At 36.1% G+C, this 24,139-nt stretch overlaps 3 protein-coding genes across 7 annotated transcripts in view; 2 read left to right on the top strand and 1 right to left on the bottom strand.

Moving 5' to 3' along the window:
* Positions 1-10,446, bottom strand: part of LOC138694730 (osteocalcin 2-like) — a 42,268-nt gene extending 31,822 nt beyond the window's left edge. For both annotated transcript variants that reach the window (XM_069818724.1, XM_069818725.1), the window contains exons 1-2: positions 10,292-10,446; positions 4,744-4,823 (exon numbers count right to left, since the gene is read on the bottom strand). In XM_069818724.1, the coding sequence (XP_069674825.1) occupies positions 4,744-4,823; positions 10,292-10,309 (98 nt within the window). In that variant the 5' untranslated portion in view covers positions 10,310-10,446. The remainder of the gene's footprint in view (positions 1-4,743; positions 4,824-10,291) is intronic.
* Positions 1-24,139, top strand: part of CenG1A (Centaurin gamma 1A) — a 357,224-nt gene that overhangs the window by 285,203 nt on the left and 47,882 nt on the right. The gene's annotated exons all lie outside the window — the stretch shown is intronic.
* LOC138695363 (uncharacterized) lies at positions 18,904-21,098 on the top strand. The gene is made up of 2 exons (XM_069819782.1): positions 18,904-18,940; positions 20,440-21,098. Exons 1-2 carry the CDS (start codon positions 18,904-18,906, stop codon positions 21,096-21,098), a joined length of 696 nt encoding a protein of 231 aa, XP_069675883.1.

Below are 24,139 nucleotides of genomic sequence, written 5' to 3'. Positions count from 1 at the left end.
AGTGAGAGTCCAAGTTTCACAACCATACAGAACAACCGGTAATATAACTGTTTTATAAATTCTAACTTTCAGATTTTTTGACAGCAGACTAGATGACAAAAGCTTCTCAACCGAATAATAATACGAATTTCCCATAGGCTATTTATTCTGCGTTTAATTTCCTCCCGAGTGTCATTTATATTTGTTACTGTTGCTCCAAGATATTTGAATTTTTCCACCTCTTCGAAGGAGGAGATTGGCTATAGACAGCCTAAGTTCACGTGACGTCATATAAATACAGAAATGCCTAAGCGGGTTACGAACTCAACACTGTCACTTGCATGCAGCGTTAAGACTGAGTTACAGCATGGTTAGATGCAACATCCCCGAAGACAATAACCCGAAGTTAATCTCTGATATAACTCATTTGGGGAATTGGGAATTTGTGGCTTGGTTATTTCCCAAAACCACATGAAAGGCTTAAACTTGGCGTCATTGTGAATCGTGATGAAACACAGTATTCTAGACTTTCAGTAGCTGTAATATCTGTCGCATTCCGGATTCTAACATTGGCGGTTTTGCTGTGGAATAGAGTTTGTGGTCACGCTTCCCAGTTTGTTGCTGTGGTAACCTAAACCAGTTCGCATTCCTGATAATCGAGTTACCACAAGTCGTTTGCCGGCGCCTTCTGGTTCAGGGCACGTTGCCTCACTTCGCTATTAAATTATGAGCATATACTTCCCCTTCCAGCCATACTACAAACAAGAAGTGATCAATTTTGTGCATAGTTTGCTTCCTACTCGTGGAGTCCACTCAGGCGCCCATCATATGTCGAAATGCTATTATCTTACATTAGCTCGCTGGCCACTCGGAAGTCCTCAGCTACGCTCGAGCGGGGTTGACACTCACCCCCTTAATTTATAACATAGCAACCACCAAGTAAAGGACAATGTTTAGACCTTCGTTGCATGGCTGGACGGGTTTGCCAATGTGGAGTTTTTGTTTCACGGCTTTCTTGTTTCAATAGACTGTCTATGTTTAAGGGATACTGAGACTGAGTTTTGAAACTTCTAAAGTTTTTTGATTATTTTTTTTAAATTCGGAGGGTCTGTTGTGTCTATACGTTTAAATGAAGGGTTCAGAACCATAGTGGGCCAAGCGCCACTTACTAAAACCGTAGAAAACAAGGGTTAAAATGAAGTTATTATCATAATTCAATGGAAAAATATAGCAAGTAATATAAAGTATACACATTAAAACTAAGTTATATGTCAATCTTCATTAAACTATGGTATTCACTTAACTTTAACCCTTGTTTTCTCCGTTTTTAATAAATGGCGCTTGGCCCACTATGGCTCTGAACCCTTCAAATAACTGTGCCAAATTTCATCAAGTTTTATTCATTAGTTCCTTAGATAATAATTTTCACGTATTTTAATGTTATTGAATTATGCATAAATTCAAAACATCCCTTACGGCTTCAGAATTGTCTTTGCTTTTAAAAATCTTGCGTGAAGGACTTACATTATTTCATGATAAAGGAAACTGTGCATGGATTTTTAAATTTGAGAATTGTCTCAAGAGATCAAATTTTCTTACAAATCATAATTTTTGGTTCATTTTTTTTTTTTTTAATTTTTAGAAGTTAAAAATTCATATCATGAAAAGTTTTTAATGAAGAGCTGATTCCATACACAGCTTTGTGTATTGCAATATGCTGAGTATTCTTGCAAATTTTCATGTAAATCGGAGCAAATGGAAGCCGCTGAGAACTTTATTATTGACAAAAACGTAGTTTGGAGAAAACTCAATTTTTAGTGGGTGTGGTAGCCAGTCCTTTAAAAGTAGTAGGCGGGGATTAAATATACGGCAGAATGTTAAAAAAAATGTATAAGGCAATATTTATTTTAAAATATATTTATTTATTTCTACCGTTTTTTTTTCCAAAAAATTCAGTCCTAGTTTCCTTTAAGGGCAGTGTAACCTCTAAAAATGAAGGGAAAGTATTATGCTCTTTAAGGGGACTTGTACGTGGACTCATGCTGTAAATTTGTTAATGTTGAAAATGCAAATGTGTGATGAATAATAAAATTGGCCCAATCGACCCTGAGTGCATGATGTTAAGTAACGCAAAGGAATTTTACAGCTTTTGAAAATTAATCGCCTTCAGCCGGATTTGAACTCGTGGAACTCGATTACTACATCACCTAGGAATGAATATTTCACAGTAATCGTGCGTTTACATTCGACACGTCCCAAGTAGTAACGAGCAAAATTCAAAAGCAAGTTTGCAATTGCAGTACGCCTTGCCACTGCGACCACTTCGCTGACAGTGTCGTTTCACTGGTTGCGGAATGTGTAAGGCGCGATGCCCTATTAAATAAAATTGCCTTGCTCATGCGGCAACTTCTTCTACTCCTTTGTTGTGCCGGCTGTCGAGACGACAGGCATTATAAACTTACTGCATTGTAATAAGCGCTGTATTTTTTACCTAGTGAAATACTTTTAAAATCTTAAGACGATTATGTTGTTGAAGTTTATATTTTATAAGCTGAAAATATTTTTATCCACTTACGTACTTCGAATATACAAAGAGGAAATGGATAGGCAGCCCCTTGAGAATTGCCCTGTTTTAAAAACACATCTTTATCACGGGGCTATTGGAAACCCTCCACTTTTTTTTTTTTTTCCAAATGCTTACTGTAATAAGACGAGCCACAACCGAATGCTAATTTTATTAGTATCTAGAATTTGCGCATAAAGTTAGCCTTGTTGCGCTACCTCTCAGTAATGTCTCGGCATCGAGATTATGGCTTACACGGGTCTGCGTTGTGTATGTAAATGCGATAAATACATTTTAGCACATAAGATTTATAATGCGGTTCTAGAAATCGTACTTTTTTACTTCTCTTTGTGATTGGAAATAATATTTAATCATAATATTTAGCTTATGGTTTCTTTATTTTAATTTTCTAGCCATATTAATGGAAATAAGAAAAGTTTGTATGTATTTTGCATTTAGACGAGAGTACTGTAAACAGACAATGAGTGGCATTGCCGGGAATATATAAAATATTTTCAAACTGGCTATAGCTATACAGTCTGCATGATGTCACCCTTTCTCCTCTTTCATTTCCCTTCGGCGCATTGAGTGTTCTGGATTCTTTGCTAGAACTACACTTTTTATGAAAAGGGTCTTGGGTTCGGTTACTGGCGTTTAAGGGGTTAGGTACAGGTTACAGCAATACAATTTTGGAAATATTCAACATTTTTTCCCTCCATTACTGTATCTTGTACAATAATGAAAATTAGTATGTGTAATACATTGTCCTTCTGCTATATGAAAAAAATATATGTATTTTTACGATTTAAAAAAATTATTTATCTTTTTTTTTTAATTGAGTTCACCGTGCAGTGATGAAGCGTTTCCCACATAACTCGAAAACTATCCAACATTCTGTGATGAAATTTTTTGTGTGTATTTATGCATGTTATATCTACAATATGATGCGAGATCATTTCTCTACCTTTGATAGATGCGTGATAAAAAATAAACTTATTTAAAAATGGTTAAATATCAGTATTTTCTTCGAACACAAAATAAAAAAAAATATTATTTATTAAGGAATGTAGTTGAAAGAGCATGGTATTGTAAACATGAATTTCAGCAATAAAATAAAAGAAAGAGAACATTAAAAAGTTAACAAGTTTATGAGTTGTGAGGGAAACGCTTCATCACTGCACAGTGAACTACCACCATTATGAATTTTGAAAAAAAAAAATATATATATATATATAAATCATTTTTAAATCATAAAAATATATATTTTTTTTCATATAGCAGGAGGACGGTGTTTTACACACACCAATTTTCATTATTGTACAAGATACAGTAATGGAGGAAAGAAATGTTGAATATTTCCAAAAATGTTACTGCTGTAAGCTGTACCTAACTCCTTAGGTATAAAAATACAGTTCCCTGCCAGATGAATTGTCTATGGATTGCGAATATTTTGTTTGTAGGCCAATTTTTTTCCCCTCATTCGGCGGTTATTCGATATTTTGGCTAATTTAAAATTTTGCCGCTTGTTGTGAATTTTTTTGACTGAAATTCGAAATACTTATGGTAGTATTATCTATTGGTGGATTAAATCAAATTTCAATCCGAAAAATTTTAACATATTCTTCAATTAATCACATAGGGTGAATATTAGTGGCTATAAACAATGGGGAAAATATATGAATCATTTACTTCCTAATCTATTCAATATTAACTTTAACAATCATTACAGTCGTTAGATCACATCAAATTTCATTTATAAATCAAACATTTTTAATAGGAAATGAAATGTCCACCGTAAAATTCTCAGGGACTACGAAAGCTGCTATTGTTTCTGAGTTTGACGTTATTTTGCAGTTTCTTCGTTAGAATCCGCCTTAATTAAAAGGACCTGATGTTGATTGTCATTAGAGAATAGTTTTACTCCCTCCTTATGTGTTCCTGTTCTAGGTTTTCGCAGCTGGTGTGCTTGCGTCATGTTGACGAACAAGTTTCCCCGTTATTTTTTGCTTGGTATCTATCTGCGACTAATGCATAATGTATACCACCGCCGACATTAAGAAGGAGATATTAATTAATTAAAAATGTATGTATAAAGTGCTACGTAAATAACTAGTATTAAGTACTAAACCAGATTTGATACTCAGAGCAGGGGATGTGAAGTACTGAATCCTCCTTCTCGCTCACATCTTGAAGTTAATTACCTGTCTGCAGCTTCCTCGAGAGGTGCGGTGTGGACTCTCAGCACGATACTGCAGATGAAAAGCAAGCATAAAGCGCGGCCCTGTTGAAACAAACACAAAAGCTTAGGATTCTGCTGCTTTAGTAGTGAAGTAGACATTTGTTACCAGATCACATTTTTTTATATTTGATATTTCAATGGCCCAGAACCAGACTGTTCCAAGTCCCTTTTCCAATTTTTTTTTCAGGAGAGCTATTTTAAGCCCCTGACATTAAAAGCTTCATGAAACAATTTGGAATAACTTCATAGCAACCTTATGGAGAGGAATATTTACAATTTTGTTCGATTCATATATGCAGACAAGAACTGGAACCCAATGAAACACAGATTTCTTTCTTATAAGAAGTTGGACTTAACCCCTTCAGTCCTGAATTTATATTAAAAAAATGAAGAAAAAAAAACTGGTCACATAATCATTCTGGAGATACAAAATTCCCAAATCAAGTCTTCACAGAAAATAAAAATTTGGGGACAATTTTGACCCCTGGGGCTCCAAAATTTTAAATTTTATTTTTAATTCAGGTATAGAAATGTTTCAAAAATAATGTTCTCCGTTTCTATCACATTGAATTTTTCAAAATATTTAAAAGTATGTAAGACATTCCAAAAAAGAAAAAAGAAACAATGTACACTATAATGTAGGCCTACATCAGGTCAGAAGGGGTTAAAACGGTCTGGTTCTGAGTCGTCGATTTATTTATACTAAATTAATTATACAAGTCATAAAAAGTCAGTAACACCCGTATGTGCTAATCTGATGTTCGGGTATAGTTCCATTATAATACAGAAGTACAAAAAATAAATAAATAAATAAAATAACCTAAACAAAGAAAAAAATCATACATAAGTAATATCAAGTATCATTGATAAGTATATGTTTAATTGTTACTTTAAATTAAAAACTGAAAGTGTTGAAAATTCAGAGTAGATTTTAATTACAGAATTATATAATCTTGGATCTAGACTAATACTGTTGTGAAAAATTTTTGTTCTCTTGAGGGTAAATTAGCAGTCCGTTTAATACTGTAATTATAAGAAAATGGTATATAATCGTTACGGTTTTTTTGTGATAATAGCTACTTTTTGTAATGTGTATTTGTATAATTGTTCAATTTTAAAGAGCAAGTTCAAAAAAGATTAATTTAGAAGGGTAATCAATAGGTTTTTAAGCCTATTTAACTCTCTTTTTTGTAAAAAGAATTTAGAGGCACTAAATAAATTTTTGAAGTTCCACCCCACGAAATAATGTCGTACTGGATACTGGACTGAAAAAGAGCTAAATAAACTTTACGCAAAATACTGATTGGTAAAATACGGCGAAGAATAACGAATTTATACATTGTTTTACGTAATCTACTGCATGGATAAGAAACATGAGAATACATTGGTCTTTCGGTCTTTCAGTGTGTGTGTGTGGGTTAGTGGGTGTGTGAAAATAGAGAGGTAATATACTAAATAAATAAATACTTAACTAACAGAGTTAAGTTCTTGACATACATATTTTTAAATAAATATAGGGTAAAATTTATCGATTGACTCAGACTTGAAAACATGCTACAAATATTTTGAGCTCAACAGAGCGAAGGAGTTAACTTCGCACATGTACGACCACATGTCTGCTTGAATTGTGGCTCGATACGCTACTCCAGGTATTTGAACGTCGACTGCCTCTACTGTTCTCTTCCCATCATGCTTCATTATCACAATGTTAGTATCTCATGTTCGCTGAAAAGCCCCACTCATTAAAATGGTCGTTAAATAAAGGATTGCAATTGCCGTCAACATTCCGTGTCGCTCGTCTATTAAGTCGGGTAATTCTTTATCAGGTCTACCTTTTGTTATTTGAGCGTCAGGTTGTAGTCTGCTGCTGTACCATCTATCCTAATTGAGGTCTTTTCGCTGATTCCCTCGGAAGCCCTATCCAATTTAATGCCCTAACACGTCTCTTTACGTTAGATTAGAGACAATACCCGAGACTATTTATCATGACTTGCGATTTCCTTCCTTTTCTGCCAATTTCTTTAAGAAAATCTCAGAACTTTTTTATACAACGATCGTGCAACAGTCACATTTAATTTACACTACTCTAGATGCCCTGATTTGGCAGTAAACGAGAGTCCTTTTATATGCTATTTGTGGACAGGTGAGCGAAAATGTTGCCTATATACAGTTGGACTCCCATCAAGACTCTCTCCAAATTTTAATTCCGTATCTGTAACTTACTTACTGATAAAGCGCCTTGTTAAAACTTCCTGCTTCCACGCAAAGTTATAATTATTCATTTTATTGTTAGGAGTATTATAGGTATACAGGGTGGATGGTAACCTCTGCACCAAACTGGTATACATTATGAGGAGAGATTTGACATTCGCCGTTTTAGAGAAATTCGCTATGTTTCTGTGAAGCATTTCACATCACGGCTACTGCAATAACCCTAACAAGCGCGGATTGCACTCCTTACCTTCCCCTCCCCCTCTGCTGTACTCAGTCGGTGACGCACGGCAATGCACTCCGTTGCAAGATTTATTTTAACGATTTTCGCACTTACTCAATTTAAATTCATGGCTGAACGGTTTAATTTGCAATATATATATATATATATATATATATATATATATATATATATATATATATATATATATATTCAAGACATTAACGGTTCAGATTACTCGTATTTTTACCTATCTGCTTTTATAGCAATCAGTCATTTCTCTCGGATCATTACCGCAATAGAGCCCTGCAAACATTGGATAAAGACTGTTTTTTTCCTGCTTAACTGTGATTCATCGAAGAAAAAGTGTAATAAAAGTTTTGTTGCATTTAACATGTAGAATCACCTCTAAATTTTGTTGCATCAGTCCCCTTCCACTCTTATACGAGCTATTCTAACGGTTAAAGATAATTAATTGAAGTGATTTATAAAATTAAATTAATGTGTGCATATACAGGATGAATACGAACTTTACCGACAAATTTCCAGAGTTGTTCCGGAATGTTAACTGAGTGGTTTCATATAAGGAGGCCATAGTCTCCGGTGCATCATTACTGAGTAATTTATTAATGTGATTGTACTATTTCCATAATACTGTGGTATATATCTGATACATTACAAAGAAATAATAAAAACTCATCTTCATCTGTCATAATCTCACGATTAACAAAACTGGAAGGAAATGAATAACTGAGAGAATTAAGAAATAATTAAATAAACCTAAACAAAATTACTGTACAGCGGTGCTCGTTCTTTTTTTGGATACTGATTCTATACGGCAGCTGTTAAAATATTGACTACCACAATCATATACAGCGACGCACTGTGAACTGTGACACACGCTCTAACATTCCAGGAGAATGGCGCACTTCGTCACCGGCTGCAACGATTCTAGCGCCCAGGTGCATGGAAGCGTCGACCGAATCGCGTAAACTAAGGTCTTAACATGTCTCCAGAAGAAGTCCATTAGCGATACATCTGGTGACCGAGCTGGTCGTGGGATAGGACCACCACGACCAATCCATCTTCGACCAAATGTTTCAAGAGTTTCCTAACAGCGCAACGACAGCAAAGTTGGCGATTACTCATTAAGGATGCACCGGAGATCATGAGATTCTTGTAACAAAACACTCGACTAACATCCCTGAACAACCTCTGGAAGTTTGTCGGTAAAGTTCGTATTCATCCTATACAATTCCGCCCAAAGAGGCTCTTTATGCACATGTGACTGAAGTTGTGTGTTTACTTTGCTGATTGGCTAAGCCGGTTGCACCATCCGTCACACTATGCATTTCTCCAGCCTTGAAATCCATATGTAAAACTTCTGGTGGTGATCTACCGTTCCTTATAGATCTATAGTATATATGTAATGAGTTGTCAGGAGTGAAATCTAGGGTGCTTCGGTACCTCATAAACAGAACGATGAATCTTCTAGAATCCACCACCAGTGCCATGGACAAGCCGCGAGGAATATAGAGTTAGTAGAATAACGGAAAGAAGAGGATCACTATTAAAAGCAACCTAGATATCGTTAATATTTTTCATAAATTATCTTTGCTTTCTCTGACCCTGGCGTGAAAAATTACTGTACAACCAACACTGACTGTACGCCTCCTTTGATAACGATTATATGAATTTTTGGGAGAACATAATTTCACGAAATTTAGCATGAAGTTAATACTGTGGGAAATGTGAATGTCATATTACGAGTGTATTATCATACATGTGATTAGTGTCGGCTCCCAAACTTGAGCCATGGAGCAGCTGTACTTACTTACTTACATACTTACTTACTTACTTACTGGCTTTTAAGGAACCCTGAGGTTCATTGCCGCCCTCACATAAGCCCGCCATTGATCCCTATCCTGAGCAAGATTAATCCAGTCTCTACCATCATATCCCACCTCCCTCAAATCCATTGTAATATTATCTTCCCATCTACGTCTTGGCCTCCCCAAAGGTCTTTTTCCCGCCGGCCTCCCAACTAACACTCTATATGCATTTCTGGATTCGCCCATACGTGCTACATGCCCTGCCCATTTCAAACGCCTGGATTTAATGTTCCTAATTATGTCAGGTGAAGTATACGATGCGTGCAGCTCTGCGTTGTGTAACTTTCTCCATTCTCCTGTAACTTCATCCCTCTTAGCTCCAAATATTTTCCTAAGAACCTTATTCTCAAATACCCTTAATCTCTCTTCCTCTCTCAAAGTGAGAGTCCAAGTTTCACAACCATAAAGAACAACCGGTAATATAACTGTTTTATAAATTCTAACTTTCAGATTTTTTGACAGCAGACTAGATGACAAAAGCTTCTCAAACGAATAATAACACGCATTTCCCATATTTATTCTGCGTTTAATTTCCTCCCGAGTATCATTTATATTTGTTACTGTTGGTCCAAGTTATTTGAATTTTTCCACCTCTTCGAAGGATAAATCTCCAATTTTTATAGTTCCATTTCGTACAATATTCTGGTCACGAGACATAATCATATGCTTAGTATTTTCGGGATTTACTTCCAACCCTATCGCTTTACTTGCTTCAAGTAGAATTTCCGTTTTTTTTCCTAATCGTTTGTGGATTTTCTGCTAACATATTCACGTCATCCGCATAGACAATGGAGCAGCTGTATTATGAAAAATTAAAATGTCAGGAACCTTGTAATTTTAGAGTGACAAATCTTTCAGCAATTATATGTGACGATTCAAGCAATGAAATTAAACACGTTCAACAAGCAAAAATTTGCAGCATTTTAAATACTTTTTTTTACAAGAAGGACAACGCTTGGAGCTCTCGACACCCTCCACTGTATAAGATTCATAATGATTGTATTAGTTACCGAATGAAGCTTATATATTTTGTATTATTCGAAAATATCATTTCACAATAATGTTCACTAAAATACTTCTCCTCAAGTAATATTTTGAAACCGTTATCGTGAGGTCGAACGAGAGAGGCGCCACTCGGTCTGTCGGTTGCGTGACGTCGTTCACTTGTTCACCATTGATCAACTTACCGCTGTGCGTACTTCCATTTCTTTTTATTCAGTTTTCTTCAACACTTATCGTTGTAACAGGTGGAAAACCGTAGTCGAACTAAATTGCCTTTTCGCTGTCCGTGCATTTATATTCTCTTCTGTTATGTACTGAACTGTGACTAGCATTCTAAGATGTACTAATTACTTTAAGAATAACGTGTGAATCTCATTGCAAGGACGACCTTAGTCACAGTTTGTGTTAGCGACGTTTTTTGGAGACTAATGAGAAGTGTAACTTGCGCTCAGAAACGTCACCTCTTTCGCTTTCGCAATTATGTTGACATATGTCAGAAGTTTCTAGTCTTCGGGAGTTGGCTCTGTCTTGCACTGTAAGGTTTGAATTCCTAAGAATTGACAGACAAATAATAACTTGTCACAGGAAAAGCTGAGGCGTAAATAACTCCATTTTGCAATAAACAAATTAGTGTTGCGGCGTAGGTAGAGTTCGTTGAATCCATGGAAAAATTTTATGTTAAAATCTTAGTTTGCTTTTAATGCTTACTTCCGCAATGACTTATAATAACGTTGTTTAATTCAAATACTGATATTCTTTTCTTATCTGCGATTGCAGTTTTCACAAACCGTCTCTAACGATAAAACCAACGAACTAGGTTATGCTTTTGGTAAACCACAGGCAGGATGAGTTTCGAAATTAACATGCATTTTACTTTCATGATTGCTGACCTACTGGAACAAAATACCAAATTTAAATTTTATAGTAAAATAATAAATGTGTGGCAAGCAAAAGTATATAAGCAACATCTAAATTAAAAAAAAAAAAAAACAAAATTACATAACACATTAGCGATATGTGGTTCAATCGAAAATGCATAGAAAATAAAGTGACAGAAAATTATGCTACAATCAAAATCAAAACTAAAACTACATCAATATTTGAGTAGAAAAATTTGCTCCGGCACCGGGGATCGAACCCTGGTCCTCGGTTCTACGTACCAAGCGCTCTGACCACTGAGCTACGCCGAAGTCAATCCACAGCACCGGATCGAATCTTCCTCCTTCAGTGTTTCCCTTTGTGGCCTGACTCCAAGTTAGGCATATATGTTGACGTATATGTCTAGTGTCAACTGCCATTATACTAGGAGTGCACTCAGTTGAGTGACTTATTTGGCCGGGATTCCGCAGATATGATGCACTACTAGCTATGAGAATATTATGGATTTATTAATTTGTCCTACTACTCAAATATTAATTGTCAACATTACAGAAATTATTCTGTAGGACAAATTAATAAATCCGTAATAAAACTACATCAGTCAACAAAACAAAATCATTAGCTGGTATAAATTATTTGAAAAATAAATTAAATTCTTGCAAAAGGAAAAGAAAAGTAAGTTCTGACTAAAAATAAAATACCTACATATTAATTTTATGATTGCGGATTCTTACTTACTTATTTACTTACAAATAGCTTTTAGAGAACCCTGAGATTCATTGCCGCCCTCACATAAGCCCGCCATCGGTCCCTATCCTGAGCAAGATTAATCCAGTCCCTACCATAACATCTTACCTCCCTCAAATCCATTTTAATTTTATCCCCCCATCTAGGTCTCGGCCTCTCTAAAGGTCTTTTTCCCTCTGGTCTTCCAACTAATACTCTATAGACATTTCTGGATTCACCCATACGTGCTACATGCTCTGTTCATCTCAAACGTTTAAATTTAATGTTATATTAGATGATGAATACAATGCGTGTAGTTCTGCGTTGTGTAAATTTCTCCATTCTCATGTAACGTCTTCCCTCTTAGCCCCAAATATTTTCCTAAGCAGCTTATTCTCGAAAATCCGTTATCTCTTTTCTCTATCAAAGTGAGAGTTCAAAACCATACAGAACAACCGGTAACATAACCGTTTTATAAATTCTAACTTTCAGTTTTTTTAAAGCAGACTAGATGACTAAAGCTTCTCAACCGAATAATAGCAGGCATTTCCCATATTTATTCTGCGTTAAGGCAGACTAGATGACAAAAGCTTCTCAACCGAATAATAGCAGGTATTTCCCATGTTTATTCTGCGTTTAATTTCCTCTCGAGTGTCATTTATATTTGTTACTTTTGTCAAGATATTTGAATTTTCTTGACCTCTTCGAAAGATAAATTTTCAATTTTTATATTTCCATTTCGTGCTATGTTCTGGTCACGAGACATAATCTTATATTTCATTTTTTCGGGATTTACTTCCAAACCTATCTCACTGTCATTACTTCAAGTAAAATTCTTGTGCGTTCTCTAATAGTTTGTGGATTTTCTTCTAACATATTCTTGTGGACTCATGGGAACAAAATACGAATCCAAATATGATTTGTAAAAGGATGCGTTTTCTCAGTGTAGGAGACGTGGAAATTGGCTATGAGATGATTATAATAAACTATGACCCTGAGGGCGTAATGTGGAGGAGGGTGGGTATATTCTAATCAAGGGGGGAAAAGGAAGTTGTGTTCTTGGCTTAGAGATTGGTTGGGGGTGGGGAATGTTTACCGTCCTCATTCTGAACATAAGTGATTCAGTTGCCGAGGGCAACATCCGTCGCATGAGATTTTGATTTATTTATTGTTTTTATTTTGTTAGTTATTTTTGTTATAGTTGGGGTTGCTTTTAAAAAAACTTTCAACTACTTTAACCAAAAAAAAAAATTACTTATATTCATTGTATAACCGCGGATGCTGGCACAAATTTTACCAACAATAAATCAAAATCGGTCTAGCCAGGAGCCGAGTCCAGCTGTATGAACCTGTTCCGAAGTTAGGGAATGTGTTGATGCCTGATGTGGGGGAAATAGTAGAATCCCGAGAAAAACCCCATCCGAGATCTTGTGCAACGTAAGTTTTATTATGATTTTTCAACTTAACTGGGACTCGAACCTGTACCATCTGTGTGACAGACTGAAGTCTGTGAAGCCAATGCAGGGCTAATCGGCTTCTCAGGCTTGAATGGCGCTTTGATTCTTGCAATTAGATCACCTTACCTTGCTTGAATTCATTGCTACTCTTAGATTACAGGATTGTCGTAACGTTTCTTTCTTGACAACCCAAAGCACTTTTTGCGCTGAAAGAAAACTACGAGTATTTCTACTTCCGTAATGGTTAATGATTTTTAGGCTTATATTTTGTAGCAGAAAAAGTCCTGACTTGAAAGTACACCTTTTGAAGCTCTGTATATATTTGTTTATAAACTTCAAAGCATTTTCAGCTCGAATGTTTAATTAGAAATGAATCTACGTACTGTGCATAAAAAAATCATATTATTGACTGACAAAAACGGTACTTTCTCGTGGGACGGTAATAAAAAGAGACGATAGAGAACTGTTGGACTAATAGCTCGAGAAACTGTTACGTCCCAAGATGATTTCCCTCACAAATTTCACTTAGACCCTTCCGAATGCGAAACCGATTCTTCTACTACTACGCAGATGTCTACATGTGGGAATTTCCTGTGAGATGTTTAGATGTTAGCGGTTTTAGTACCTCGTTTTCCGCATATGCATTTGCTAATTGGGTACATTGCAACATTATAGCTAGTACGAACTTGAAATTTCATAAGCTGTAATTGATTACCATACTGTAACACTTAGCGCATAGCTGTTTAAGATATTTCATGCGTCATTCATGACATGAAGCAGTTGTTTCATTCGCAGTGCCTACAGGAAACGTTCTTTCTTTAGTCAGATGAGTAGCATTGAAGTGTAATGCAGTTTGATCCGAAGATGAGAGTCCTGCCGCATTCCATTTTATTAGCTAATAGCTTCTCACCGAAGACACCAAGAGTTTTGTTCCTTATATATTCTGATAACTAGATAAACAGCTAATGAGCAAAAATGTTCGCTCCGATTTTACAATAAATCTACATTACATCTTTAGCTACTAATGTTACAGCAACGCAGTAAGTGCCAGTAGAAAGGTAATCTCTCCAAGTTTTCTTTGATACCTTACAAGTTTTTCGATATGTGAACCTCGGGTCACACGGCATACATCTATGGTCCGTCCCAGGAATCTGTAGAGTAGAAAGACGAAAAAAGACTTCTGCGCAAGTGGTATGTGGGAGGGCTAAGGACAATGATCGCTCTAGAGGGAGGTGTTGGCTGAAAGAAGCGAGCAACCGCTTGCAGGGAGGGGATCATTTCTATCTGAACTCTACCCTATCTTCTACCACGAGCATCTTACCCCTTAGCGGCCTCGATCTGATGCTGCCCGAAATACACTCCGGCACAGATAGACTCCGCCTCCATATGCGTGAAGTTGCTCTACAGATTTCTGGGACGGACCATAGGCGATATTCCAGTTCCTCCCACACACTGCGAAGAGTGTCACCTTTTACCGCCTGTACCGCAACTGTGATGCGACGTCATAGCTCCTGCAGGTTACTGACCAAGGGAGGAATGTAAACATGTAAACGGTACATAGCCCCTCAGGAAAAAAATCACAGGGGGTTAGGTCTGGAGAGTAAGGAGGCCACGTCATCAAGCTTTGGTCTTCGGCAGTGCAGCGGCCAATCCAACGTTGAGGGAGATGCTCGTTGAGGACCTCACGCACATGATGGTGGAACTGAGGTGGTGCAACATCTTGCTGAGAAGTGAATTCATCTTCCTCTTCCTGCAGTCACAACAGAACAATGAGCTGAGAAATTTAGGGTACAAAATGCTCTCTGAGGTTTTCGTAGCGCTATTTTCTAATAATGATGTTTTCATATAGCCAGCGCATGTGCATATGATAGTCGTACACAAAATAAACTAGGTGATTAGCTGTCTTATAACACTAACTGCGTTCTTATAGGTTCGAAATAAATAATATAAAATCGGAGGAGTCATTTTGGTACATATATTTATCTGAATAGTTCCATGTGCTAAGTCACATACAAAATACAAACAAAGTTACTTTATTGCTTAAAACTGTTCACCATTCACATCCAACCATAATTGGCAACGCTTTGGAAAATCATTCATTGATATGTCCATTGGAATAGCCTGAATTTCTTTCTCAATTGCTATTTTCAGCATGTCGATGTCTTGCGGTTTCCGAGCATAAACCTTCTCCTTCAAATAATTCCACAACCTATAGTCGTTATTAAAAAACGCGCCCTTGATTGGAATCCACAAATCACCGAAAATAGAGGACGGCCAAGGGACACTTGGAGAAAAACTGTCCATGATGAGGAGAAGTAGCTTGGGAGATTATGGAAAGAAGTAAAAGGAATTGCGGTAAATAAAGTGTCCTCTGAAAAGCTCTTACACACGACCTATGCTCCCAAATGGAATTAGAGTAAATTGATGATGATGATGATGATGATCGACGACGACGAAGATCGTCGTCGATCATCATCATCATCATCAATTTACTCTAATTCCATTTGGGAGCATAGGTCGTGTGTAAGAGCTTTTCAGAGGACACTTTATTTACCGCAATTCCTTTTACTTCTTTCCATAATCTCCCAAGCTACTTCTCCTCTTCATGGACAGTTTTTCTCCAAGTGTCCCTTGGCCGTCCTCTATTTTCGGTGCTTTGTGGAGCCCATACAAACTTCAATAAATTATTATTATTATTATTATTATTATTATTATTATTATTATTATTATTATTATTATTATTATTATTGAAGTTTGTATGGGCTTTAAGTTTGTTTCGTCTGTATTTATATTACATATTTATTTATTTATTTTTCCTTTCTTTCTTTGAAGATGTGTTGTATGTCCTCATGATATTGAATGTAAGCTCTTTCAAGAAGAAGTTGCACACTTTAAAATTTGTATCCATATGGTAACTTATTAAAATGTAAAGGATTTTTTTTTTAGTTTATTTGCGATTATATATATAGAGCACAATATATGTGCTTCATAACTGGAACTGTTACTGCCAAGAGACAAGATAATTAGCAAGAAAGGCTCAATGAGACTTAATCAGGTGCACAAACGAAATATGTATTTATAGCATGTTGTAGGCCTACACTTTAGTCTACCAATGCTATTAGTGTATTGTTTGCATAAAAAGTTGTTTTCCGTATGCTAATAATATGACGTTGAGTTACGTCTTCTAAAATCGAGTTCTCTGAAGTGTATATTTAGAAAGTTCTGGTGTGTATTAAGAACTTTTAATTTCTCTATTAGAATTTCACCATTAGTCTATCTTTTAGAGTTTAGACTTTTGACGTTACATTAGAAACGGGACTCTTGTAATGAGATCTGCAGGTCGCCGGAAGACCTAATAGGCTGTAAAATAGACACCATATCGGTAACGGACTAAGTGGGATTAGAACCCAAGTCGTAGCTTCCAGAAAACGTTAAAGCTACGTTTCTTAGTTGCTGATTAAACTTCTGCCTGTTACGATGTGTCTAAAGTACTTAATTCTTTTGTTTTGCTACCAAACAGCTAGTAGTATTACTTCCCTCGTCGTATGTAATGGTTCAAACTTGGAGAATCCAATCGAAATTTGTGGCGGATAAAGTTGCTGTAGAGATAGACTTTTCTCTGCCATGCCTTCGCCAGTGATTCACCACTACCTCCATCACATTCCCTAGACTTGCCAATCAGTACTATAATGTATTGTTCGAGACATCGTAGTGGATTTATGTCTGAGCAGAGCTGAAAGAATATAGAGAATACAAAATGTTGTGGTTGATGTTAATGCTAATGCATTAAGGTTTTGTATTGCAGTTTTTATATTATAAAATATTTTATTGCAAAAAAAGTAATACGATATATGAAATTAAATTAATTTATAGACATTATCCGAAGGCTCTTTTTCTGCATCATGTCGAAGATACAAAAACATATAACGTAGTTATATTGGAGTGTAGGCTTTCACGGCCGGCGTCAATAGTAGAAAAGTTTTCCGGACTATGAGGCCGTGGTCTGTTGGTTGTGAGACCAAACGTTTCGTTCACTGCTGCGGTGAACATCTTCAGTGGTGTCTATTGCCAGCCGCACCAGCAATAGACACCACTGAAGATGTTCACCGCAGCAGTGAACGAAACGTTTGGTCTCACAACCAACAGACCACGGCCTCATAGCCCGGAAAACTTTTCTACCATATAACGTAGTCTCGGAGCTACCAGTGGATTCCATCATGAAAAGAGACAAGAAAGGAGGAAGCAATTCTTTTAATCCATTACCAAGACAACATACAGGGCATGGCAAATAGCTATGTTTAATGGCTCGAACAGATAAGTTCTGGGAATGTCTCTTGATAATGAACGCAACTCGCAGATTCTACAGATAGATTCCTGGGTGACTATCTCTTTTGTAATGGACTCTACAGATAGATTCCTGAGAGACTAGCTATTTTGTAATGGACGCTACAGATAGATTCCTGAGAGACTAGCTCTTTTGTAATGGACGCTACAGATAGATTCCTGAGAGATTAGCTCTTAGTAATGTACTCTAAAGGTAGGTTTCTGAGAGACTAGATCTTGGTAACGGACCTTACAGATAGGTTTCTAGGAGACTAGGTCTGGGTAACAGACCTTACATACAAGTTCCTGGGAGACTAACTCTTTTGTAATGGATCGATAGGTTCCTGAGAGATTAGCTCTTAGTAACGTACTCTAAAGGTAGGTTCCTGAGAGATTAGCTCTTAGTAACGTACCGGTACCCTAAAGGTAGGTTCCTGAGAGACTGAGAGTTCCTGGTGCAGACCCTGTGGATGGATTCCTGAGATACTGACTCTTGGTAATGGACCCTGCAGATAGGTTCCTGGGAGACTAGCTCTTGGTAACGGACTCAACAGATTGATTCTTGGAAGAATAGCTCTTAATACCGGAGTCTGCAGGTAGGTTCTTGGGGACTTCAGGTTCATAAATTCTGGATTTTGGTAATTTACTCAAAGATGGGTTCATGTAAACTGGCTGTTGGGTAACAGATATGTTCATAGACACTGACTTTAGTAATTGACCCAACAGATAAGTTTGTGGAGACTGGCTGTTGATAATTAAGCCAGTAGATAAGTTCATGAAGAGTAGTTCTTCATAAGCGAGTCAACTTTAGGCCTATTTATGTCCCCCTTGAATTTGATGAATATGAAATCAGTACATTTATTATGAATATTAAAAAAGGCGTACTTTCTTTATTTGGCGTTCCTTTTAAATGATAGTCACGATAACGAGACGACAAAGAAACAGAGGAGGAAATATGATGGCAAGGAAAACCAAAATAATATCGTTGTACCATACCTGATGACGAAGACACCAGCATTAACTGTAGTAATTTCTACAGTTCTACAGTTACTGGCTGTACGTTAGTCGTAACATCTCCTAAAAAAGGTATTTGTCGCACTAGTTTTCCATTGTGCTCTACATCAGAGATGAGAAATTTTTAGGTCAACAAAGGTTATAACTCAAGTATTATCTAATAAGTGCCATACATTGAGTAACTGTAGGGTTATTTTATTAATACTTTTAATGTAGGAGCTGCATTTAATTTACTTTGTTAGCATACAGAGTGGATGGTAACATCTGCACCAAAATTTAAGAGGTGATTCTAGATGTTAAATATAACAAAACTTTTATTAAATTTTTCCTTCGATGAAGCACCGTTAAGTAGGAAAAACATAGTCTTTGCTCACTGTTTACAGCGCTCTATTGCGGTAATGGTCCGAGAGAAATGGCTGATTGCTATACAAGCAGGTAGGTAAAAATAATCTGAACAGTTAATGTCTTGAATTTTTTTTTTTGCAAATTAAACCGTTTAGCTATGAATTTAAATTGAATAATTGCGAAAATGATTGAAATAAATTGCAACACAGCACACGTTGCGTATTCCCGACAGCAGAGGGGAAGGGGAAGGTTAAGGAGTTCAGGCCGCGCTTGCTTAGAGTTATTGCAGCAGCCGTGATGTTGCCAAATGCTTCATAGAAACATAGTTTCCTCTAAAACGGTGAATGTTAGAGGAAAGCTTATCGATTACCTGTTTCATTTTGGTGCAGAGTTACCATGCATCCTATATAGCTTGATTGCAAATTGATGGCTGGTGAAAGGGCATTACTCCTGCAGAAGCAACGCCGCATCGTCTTTACTAACGAGAAATTCCAATGGACTTGCCAGGATTGAACTAAACAACAATGTACTCCAGTCATATTCATAGTGAACTGATGTTGAAGCTTTCATTCGCTTTGTGAGGGGTCTCTGCACCTTCCATAGCAGCTACTTACAATGATTCACGTGTTATGTTTGCGAAGTTGTTTTCCATTTCTAGCAACCATAGAAGTGAAGTGTAAATTTGTGACAGTTATACATGTTGAAAATATTTACAAGTTGATATTTACTTTGTAGTAAGTACATAGACTCTGGGAACTCATTTCTAGTGTCCATAGTGTCCATATATGGAAGTGTCCTTATAAGCGAAGGTCTTCAATCTTAACTACTATCCTTATGCAGGAAATATATTAGAAATTTTCCTACAGTCTCGACTGTAATGTTTTAAGGGATTGTGATATTGCAGTAGCTTCATAGGTTTTTCAGATAACAGTTCCTCACCTTAGAAACCAAAGATTTTGATTCGTTACGGATTCTAAGAAATTTATAGCGATAAAATATACAATTATGTGGTATTTCCGATGTTGGGTGAATGCGCTGTTAAAAAAACAAAATGTGGAGTTAAATAATTTGCTTCATTAATTGTAGAAAATATATTTGAGTAGTGAAATGTAGAAATGTTGCAGACAATTTATATATGTGTACAGTTAATAACCTTGCCGAAAATAAAAGCGGAGTAATAATTTTGAGAATAATAAGGATCCTGTAATAATTTTATTGTAACATTCAGAACATTGCGAAAGCACAAATATCGCTTAGCTGCGTAGGTATTATAAAATGGGAGACAAATACTTCTTACGAAACTTTTCATGTGCTTCTTGTCAGAGTGACTGCTGTCCGATGTTGAGAACAAAACTCTGACGTAACTTATTCCTCTTGAATGCTAAGCATATTATCAGAGAACGGAAGATTTTTATATTTTTAAACTTTTAACAGTAACTTTTTTAAAGTATGTTGCTCATCTAGAGCATGAAAATTTTCTTATACATTCTGCCCTTCAACATTACCTCACTGTCAGAAATATGAATCCTAATGATTTCAATCTAGAATCGAGGCTGCCACAATTCTTGACTAAACACACGATGATGCAGTGTCTTTCATACTGCTACCACCATTATCGTTATCACTTCCACCACCACTGTCCTTATCACTTCCACCACCACTGTCCTCATCATTGTCCTCATCACTTCCACCACCACTGTTCTTACTACTTCCACCATCACTGACTTTACCATTTCCACCACCACTGTCCACATCACTTCCATCACCACTGCCCTTATCACTTCTACCACCACTGTTCTCATCACTTCCACCACCACTGTTCTTACCACTTCCACTACCACTGTCCTTACCACTTTCACCACCACTGTCCACATCACTTCCACCACCACTGTCCACATCACTTCCACTACCACTGTCCACATCATTTCCACCACCACTGTCCTTATCACTTCTATCACGATTGTTCTTACCATTTCCACCACCACTATCCTTACCACTTCCACCACCACTCCACATCACTAGCACTGTCCTCATCATTTTCAGCACTACTGTCCACATCACTTCCACCATTGTCCTCATCACTTCCACCACCACTGTTCTCATCACTTTCACCACCACTGTCCACACACTTCCACCACCACTGTCCTCATCACTTTCACCACCACTACCCTCATCACTTCCACCACCACTGCCCTCATCACTTCCACCACCACTGTCCTCACCACCACCACCACACTATCTTCTATAATACAAATGATGATAGTTGTCCGGTAATTTAATTGAGGTTAATGAATGTTTGTTGTCATGATAATTATTTCGAGATCTAAGGAGGTCAAGAAATAATTATCATGACAACAAACATGAGTTTAAAAAGCGAAGGATAACTTTTCTAATGAATCGTATTCGAGAATCCCAATGTGAACAACTGTAATTCTGAACAACTAAACATTCGAGGTTATAATAAGATCCAGAAAAAACAATGGAATCAAAGCAGAGATGATAGGAATAAAAAGGTTCCTTGGAACAAAAGCAACTGAAAATTTGAGGTTAAAAAAAAACACTTTATTTTGAACTATTTAATATTCTTATCTATAATTTTGAACGTGTTTAATTTAATTGTAAACCAATTTTACTTATAATAATTAATTGTGCAACTATTTTATTTCATTACTAGCCGTACCCGTGCGCACCGCTGCACCCGTTAGAAATAAATATAAAGTAATTACATAATTAAAATAGGACATTTGATCCACGGAACATTCGTGTTTGATAGAAGGATAAATCGTTTATTATGTTACTTAATTTAAATTGTATTTAAATAATTAAAATGCGGTCTTTTTGGTCCAGAGAGCAATCATTTGGTGCAATGACATTTCCTTTAACATGTTTAATTGTTATTACATGCAACCATAGTTTAATGAAGATTGACATATCATTTAGTTTTAATATGTATACTTTATATTTCTTGCTATATGTTTCAGAAGTTACTGTAATAGCATTGTAGAATTCTGTCCATCTAGAGAAACTACACTTTCCAATGACGAAATAATAATTAAACAATTAATTAGCTTCCGATATTACTTCATACAAACATAGAAACATTCTCTGTAGGCTAGGTTTAATAGCTTTCGATTGTTGTTGTCCAAGGCCCCTTATAGACGAAGTCATTTGTTTTTATTTCAGTACAGTACCTTAGATGACGTTGTTATTGCAATTTTAAAACTCATTTATCTCATTAAATATCAGTTCTATCAAAATTTTGTATAGAATAAAACTTATCGCAAAATTATTATTTTTAAATAAACTTTTGTTATGTAACATTTTTCATGAAAATTAATAATAAGGGAGATATTTCGATTTATTTAATTCAAGCCCCCTTATAACTCCCCTTTTAAATAAAATATTTTGAATGCTGTATAGCCTAAAATCTAAGTTACAGCAAACTTAATTTATATTCCAATTTTCATATAAATCGGTTCAGCCATTAACGTGTGAAAAGGTAACAGACAGACAGACAGACAGACAGACATACATACAAACAAAAATTTCAAAAAAGCGATTTTCGGTTTCAGGAGGTTAATTATACATGTTAAAACCAATTATTTTTGGAAAATCGAAAATTGCCAGAAAAATTTTGGGTACAGATTTATTATTAGTATAAATTGTTGCATGTTGAGACTGCGAGTTTGACATAATCGTTTGATTGCTGATACATCGAACAGAGACAATACAAATAAAACAAATGAACTTAGGAGGAAGAAAACTATCATTTATTAATTCTGAGCAGCATGCTTTTTTAACCATCAGTGTAATTCGATTCTCATTGGTTAGTCTAGCCCTAGCGTCATTGAGCTCATTCATTGGCTGAGAAACATTCGCGTGGGATTTCATAATTTTGCCGTATCCGAAGGCGCAGATTTTATGAGTTGTATGATTGCTTCACGGAACGTTCACCGCATCATTTCCATAGTTTGTGTCGTTGGAAGATGATGAGATTTAGTAGAGTCCAGTTTTCTCTGCATCGATGATGAGGAATTTTATTCATAATAGAAAAGTGATAGAACAATGATAAGACAAACAGGAGTATTTCAATAAAATCTGTCCACTACTGCGTTAATCCAACAAAGGTGTTCAGTAAATGAATACAAAATTATATAATATAGCAACACGTAGAAGCTTCTGGTTTAAATGGTGCTGCGGTCTTGTTTATCTGTAATTTTAATTCAAAGAAAATGTACAGCATTTGAATGTCGTCTTGACAGCACCCCTGCTAATAAAGAAAATTGAATTTCTCTTGTGCCAGCATCCCCTTCGAGAAGCTCATTAGAAATGTTAATTTCTCTGTTCCTCAACCAGAGTGTTGTATGCTTGTTTTCTAATTACCTCCTCTTGAAGTTGTGAAGACTACAGAGGGGGAAAGTGAACAAGAGGTAGGCGCTTTCCTTCTGCAGACTTGGGTCTTTGTGTTGGACAGAACTGCTCTTGAACAGTCTTCTGCAAGTTCTGCTTGTGCAACGCTGTGCTATAATGTTATTAAGTTAGTCTCGGAGCTTTCGCTTGCTACTAGAAAGTTTAAAGTCTATACACTTGAACTCAAAATTTGTGACGACACGGTTGTATTATATTAATGTTTACATCTGAATCCAGAATTTGTGATGATGAAGATTGTTTTGTAGGCCTACATAGTTTTTTTACAGTATCTTTTTCTTTTTCATTAAGAAACAGTATGCTATTCTATTACATTTAACGAAAGATAAACATACCTCAGTTACGTACTAGTAAAACTACAGCAGAAATATTGATCAAGTAATGACAGTTATAACAGTAACGTTGAGTTACTTTTCAGGGAAAGTTACATGAAGAGTAGCCAGCTTAATTGTACGCAGTAAGTTATCAATTTTCAGTTTAAGTTTTTAACTTTTTTCAGTTGTAACTACTCAACAGTACCTAAATTGAAGGGTTCAGAATCATAGTAGGCCAAGCGCCATTTACTAAAACCGTAGAAAGCAAGGGTTAAAATGAAGTTATTACCATAATTCAATGGAAACATATAGCAAGTAATATGAAATATACACATTAAAACTAAATGATATATCAGTCTTTATTAAACTGTGGTATTCACTTAACTTTAACCCTTGCTTTCTCCGTTTTTAATAAATGGCGCTTGGCCCACTATGACTCTGACCCTTCAATTATGTTTACTTTTCAGAAAAATTGTGTAATGAACTCGTTCGTTGTAATGCGCAGCAAGTGTGTGTACTTACTTTCTAGAAGTATTGTTTAATGAAC

Source organism: Periplaneta americana, chromosome 2, assembly GCF_040183065.1.
Source record: "Periplaneta americana isolate PAMFEO1 chromosome 2, P.americana_PAMFEO1_priV1, whole genome shotgun sequence".
Lineage (NCBI taxonomy): Eukaryota > Metazoa > Arthropoda > Insecta > Blattodea > Blattidae > Periplaneta > Periplaneta americana.
The sequence above is the reverse complement of the archived record's forward strand: the minus strand, read 5'-3'. Positions and strand labels throughout refer to the sequence as shown.

Coding starts and splice junctions, on each gene's coding strand:
- LOC138695363 (XM_069819782.1), top strand. CDS start 18,904: ATGGTCCGAGAGAAATGGCTGATTGCTATACAAGCAG. Junction 18,941..20,439: donor GCTGATTGCTATACAAGCAG/GTAGGTAAAAAT, acceptor ACGATGATGCAG/TGTCTTTCATACTGCTACCA.